General features: G+C 43.0%; 1 protein-coding gene across 1 annotated transcript in view; it reads right to left on the minus strand.

The window, feature by feature from the left end:
- The window catches only part of Cbr-ppfr-1, a gene marked incomplete at both ends in the record, with an annotated part of 16,539 nt that extends 14,439 nt beyond the window's left edge, over positions 1-2,100 (minus strand). The window contains 2 exons of the mRNA XM_045242002.1: positions 1,634-1,706; positions 2,001-2,100. Coding sequence (XP_045097505.1) covers positions 1,634-1,706; positions 2,001-2,100 — 173 coding nt within the window. The remainder of the gene's footprint in view (positions 1-1,633; positions 1,707-2,000) is intronic.
- Between the last annotated feature and the right edge of the window lie 3,707 nt (positions 2,101-5,807).

Raw genomic sequence — 5,807 nt, forward strand, 5'->3', positions numbered from 1 at the left:
GGGGGGGGGAGAATTCTAAAATGCATTTTCAGACATCTGGACGCACAGATCGACGGATGGAGAATGAATCCGAGACGAGGTTCCAAACAGACATATCAAGTTACAGAAGAGTCTAGTCTCGACCTGACCACATTTGGGACGAGTTTAGAAGTCTCTCGTTCTAGATTTGGGGGCTAAGCCGTCCTTCAACACAATCGCTGGATTTTGAGTCTTTTCAAGCTCTAGGGCTCCTCCCCCTCCCTTTCAAGGTCAAACCACTATCTCCTTAGAAGGTTCTCCTGCTCCAGTGCTCCTCCAATCGGATGCTAATATGTGGATGGAGAGAGCCCTAATGTATCCTGTATCCTGTTTGTGTGTGTGTGTGCGTGTGAATGAATTGCTCACTGAATGAAGCACATCTGGCGGGGAGGGGAAGGAAGGAAACCACTTGGCAATAGACCTCCCGCTTAACTGCTTCTGCTGCTGTTCTCTTTGGGACCTTCTGCTCCTTCTGCTCTCCCCATAAAACTGGTCTTCTAGTTTTTTTTTCTCTTTGAGAATGGGTTCTTTCTGTGGTGTACTAGAGTGAGTGACGAGTTGTGGATGGATGAACGGGTTGGAAGATGAAGAAGAAAGTGTATAGAAGAACAACTGTCATTCTGGGAGAGAGTGACGAGCGAGCGAAGCGGATTGAAGTGAAAAATGACTTTTAGAAAAACTTCCAGGAGGGAGGATAATCCTAGAGACTCTAGGATAGAGTTGTGGGAATTCAGATTTTTTGAGTTTCGTAGATTTTCGAGGTACCCTAGAGACGATGGGATGGAGATTCCTTATTAGCTAGGCTAGGCAAAGCTAGAAATAGGCTACGGTAAGCTAGGTTTAGGCTAGGTTAGTCCTAGGCTGAGCTAGGCTATGCCACGCTAAGCTAAACTAGGCCTCGGCTAGTTATAGGGTAAGCTAGGCTAGGCCAGGCCAAGACTAAGCCAAGCTAGACCAGGTCAAGACTAGACATAGGCTAAGCTGAGCTTCGGCTAGACATATGCTAAGCTAGTCCAGGCCAAGGCAAAGCCAGGCTAGGCCTAGGCTGAGCTAGACTATGCCACGCTAAGTTAGACTAGGCCTAGCGGCCCGGGATTCTATTACAGTCTAAATAGCCGGCGGACCCCTCAAAGACTCCAGGCTCGCAGTAGGCGTAGAACTTCTACAGTAGAAATTTCGAATCTTGATTTGCAGGCCTCCGATCTTCAGGTTTCCTGAAATGACTTTTAGGATCTCTCTCCTTGTCCTTGTGAACCACATTGCCTTCTCCCAAGTGATAGCTTTCTAAGGCTGTCAAAATTAGGATCGTGGTCGGCCACGTCGGACCAAGAGCGTCAAAATCATTTGGCGCGATGCCAATAGAGATGAAAAATGTCTTCAACTCTTTATCATTTCAACTTTTTTCTTCCTCCTCCGACTGTATGTGCATAGAACCAGCTATACTCTCTCTCTCTCCGCGCTAGATCTCAAGTGCGTGTTCCGCCTTCGCGCATCCTTATCACTTTTCCCAGTGCCATGAGCAGCTTTGGTAAATAGGGGCGAAGCTTCCAATAGGTACGCGGATACCAATGGATTCCTGGTGACAGGAGCGAATCGAAGAAGCAGTAGCAGCAGCTGTCTTCTTCTTCCTCTTCTTTGTTCCTCTCCTCTTCCATCAGGCGCCATGTGTTGTTCCCCGTCTCCTTCTTCTCCTTCAAAACGCCCTTGTCGTCACCATCTGGACACCCGGAGGCAGGCTACTAGAAGAGGGATGGAAAACGATATTTATAAACATATTTATGTATGAATGCATTTTAGAGGAGGACTTCTCTAGGAAGAGCTCTTCTTGAGAGCATCGTTGGCGGTGTGTGTCTTTTGAAATCTTTTGAAATCGAGCCGACAGAGGAAGAGAGAAGTGGGTAATCATTGATGGGACAGCTAATGGGATGGTGATTGGGAGGTAATTGAAAGTGGAAAAGTGATCGGAAGATTTGAATTTTCACCAATGATTGCGCAGTGCAATTTGTACTTTTGAATTTTTTCAGAACATTCAGAACATCCAAGTTCAAATAATGGAGCCTTCTGGATGATCTGAATATGCATTTCCCAAAGATTCAACAACACAGATACAGATTCTGTTTGAAGGCGCATACCTCTAACTGGAGATATCTGTTTTAGGTGCCTTTGGACCATTTCGAAAGCTCGATTCTTCCTCACTATCAGAAGTCAGAACTACACAGATGGATATTCTGTTTAAAGGCGAATACCCCTTCTATATCTGGAACTGGACCGTTCTAGAACTATGGGGCTCACCAAAGCTCCCTGCGTTGTTTCAAACTATCAGTTCACCTAACCAAGTCGGGGAGTCCAACTACAGTAATCCATCTGTCGTTTTAGTTTGCTCCATTTCGCTTCTTATTTCGCTTATGAACCGGCAGATTTTCTCTCGAAGAGTTCAACAAGCTTCTTAGGTAGTTCCGAACTTCTAGTAGGTCTGCTATAGTAATCAATCTATGTTTCTATGTAGTTTGCTCCTTTTAGTACAATGCCTCTCCGGGGTCACCTTCTGCCGACTAATCCCCATCAACAGAGCCTCCTCGAACAGATGCCCCAGCCGTGTTCGTCCTCTTTTTCATTCTATTGCCTGCCGATCGGAGGTCCGCCTGCTGCGGCAATCAAAAGGCAGAGGGTGTGTACCACATCTGCTCTTTCCAATCGGATCTACCAATTACCATCTTCAGAGTGGTCTATTATCTTGTCTTCGAATCGGACGGATCAAACATGAAGCCACCTGTCGTCGCCCTCCGCTTTCGCTTGACGCCAAAATTCAAATTTTCATCCTCCTTTTTCCCGTTTTTTCGATTCGAGGTCGACCTTTCTCTAGGTACCTCCTGCTGAGAGAATTTCTCACCTTTACAACCCAACCCAACCCAACCCAGACCCGCTGTCGAAATGTGAGAATGGGGGTCTACCGAGATAAGAAGGGGAATGAGGGAAAACTGAGAAGACGAAGGCGAAAACCCTTCGAGTCAAAACGAAGAAGATGATATCTATGTCTCAGTTTCAAATCTCACTTTTCTGAGTCTTTGTGTGTGTGTGTGTGTTTTACGAAAATTTTCGAACGATTTCGAGGGAAAAAAGAGGGGAATTTCGGAGGAGGAGACGAGGAGAAGAGGTTCCAAACGACAAGTGTCGAGGGAAATCAGTCACTGATTATCAGTGATAGGAATTCTGAGTGATTGGATTCAATGCTTGGGTATTCAGGATTCCGGAGATTTGGATCTTAAAAGCTTAACGGATCTAGCAGGAGCCCCGATGGGCAGTTCCAGTCTGGTATTCCGAATCTATAGAATCTAGGCGTCTGTAGTTAACGGCTGGCTGATTACGGTACTTCTGGGATAGCTAGATTACGGTAGCCTAGTCTCTTCTTAAAACAACGGTTTGGTAGGTCCGACCACGGCTCTGACCGTACCAAAAATCCAGTGGATCTAAAATCAACGAAATTCAGAATTTTTGGAATCCAGCATTCATTTAATCTGGTATTTCAGAATCTCGAAAATACGCAATCTAGGCTGAAACCTCAGATACAACTTCTCAAAAACTTCTGGAACCTTCAAAATCGCAAATTTCAAATTTCCAAAATTCCTCTTCTGGCCTAAATTTGTCATCTACTGGCACGATTCCAAATTCAAACTAGATGACCAATTTCCTGGCATTCTCACACGACCTTTTGTCTTCCTTTCCAATTTCGGCCGCCTCTTTCAACTTTTGTTTTGTTCGAAAAAAGAGAAACGGTTAAACAAATGTTCAATGAGAGTGGAACCAAAACAAAACGTCATTTGTCTCCAGAGGTTTGAATAAGCAAAGCTACAGTAATCCAACAAGCCACATTACAGTACAGTAGCCTATACTGTAGTAAGATCATCAATACAACTACAGTATCCCTGCATAAAAACAAACGTCACTTATCTGCCAGGGTTCAAAAAGGAACAACTACAGTAACTCCAACTATCTAGCTACAGTAACCTAGAGCTAGATATCGGAGCAGCGTTTGGATAACTACAGTAATCTGCAATTCATCTACAGTAGTCCAAAATTGCATACTGTACTAGCTACAGTATCTACCCACTGCTACAGTAACTGAGAGCTATATGGTATAGTGCCGTCAATACAACTACAGTAGCCCCAGCATTGTGTACAGATTGCATTCTAACTACAGTAACCTGCAATTCAACTACATTAGTCTAGATCTATATCTAGGTACAATAATCCACCGAATTTCAAATTCGCCACTTCCTAATTAACCCGCTAATTTCTCTAATTACCCATTCTTAAATTTTTCCTAATTTCCTATTGGTGTTCTCTTGTTCCCTTTCTGTGTCAATCCAATTATTCATTTAGGATGAAAGAGAGGGGGGGGGGGGGGGGGGAAATGTCAATGGCAATGAAAAAAAATTGAATTAGCAGGGCCAAATGATACCACTTGGATTCAAATTATGGGAAAATGAAAAGAAATTGGAAGAGACAAAAAACTGTAATTTTTTTTGACAACTACTGTAATTTGTGTTTTCCGCACTTTTCAGCTCTAGATTGGAAAATGATACAGTAATCCATGAACCTAATCGGCTAGTTAATGATCGATTGAGCAGGCCGCAATGATTGCAATACCTACCGTAATACAATGCTGTTCCAAAGGTACAGTGGTCTTTTCTAGAACTGACAAATCAGCTACAGTAATCTAGCAGACCACAGTCGTTATAAAAGTCTAGTACAGTAATCCCTGAACTCTAAGCTCCAGTATTCTTCATGTAGCTACAGTATCCTACTGAGCTCAATTTGAAGATTTGAATGTGAATAAAGAGAGTGTCTACCGTAATCCTGTTCACAAGCTACAGTAATCCACCTTTGACTTTCAGCTAATGTCCTGACAGTAGTTACCGTACTCCAGGAGCCACAGAAACTGGAGTTTTTTGAAAATTTCTATTTCGTCAGTTCCAATTTCACTTTCAACAATTCTTCTTCAGACAAACGGACGACGGAAATGGGCCATAAACCACCCAGTAGACGGGGGGGGGGTCGTTAACTTCAAGACCAGACGTATTGAATCAATGCCATTTTGTATTCCATTCGCTAGTACCAAAAAACGCTGAATCTTCAAAAGTGCAACAGTAAAAGACTTCCCTAAATCGCTAGGGAACGACGGCAAGAGAAGTGGAACAGTATAAAACAAATTGTACAAGAACACCAAATTGAGGGATCTCAGAAATTTCAAGATGTAGGGGTCTTCAGATTCTGAGAAATCGTTCTTACTGTAGAGTCTGTCTCTGGAATACACAGATATTCCAAAATTTACGAAAATCTAAAGTTCACTATTTGTTACAGTAATCCAGCTGACTACAGTAATTCAAAAACAAACGAATACAGTAATTCATGCACTCCAAACTACAGTAACCTTCTGCAGTTACAGTAGTATCCTCCAGAGCTTGATTTAAGGATTCCACTGACGACCGTTAGAATATCAGTGACCAATTTTTCTGGATCCCAGGTGCTTCGAAACTTATCTAAATCTGATACCGCATAAATACTGAAACTTTGTAAAACGCAACAACTATCGAAATCTAATGGTGTTCAAAAAACACAGTAATCCAGAACAGACAATCAGGTACAGTAATCCAGCTGACTGCATCAGTTTAGGACGACTACAGTAATCCGTGAACTCCAAACTACAGTAATCTTCATGTAGCTACAGTATCCTTTTGAGCTCAATTTGAAGATTTCACTGTGAATCTACCGTAATACAGTTTCCTTTT

This window comes from Caenorhabditis briggsae (genome assembly GCF_000004555.2).
Source record: "Caenorhabditis briggsae complete genome, chrI, whole genome shotgun sequence".
In the NCBI taxonomy this organism is placed as follows: Eukaryota; Metazoa; Nematoda; class Chromadorea; order Rhabditida; family Rhabditidae; genus Caenorhabditis; species Caenorhabditis briggsae.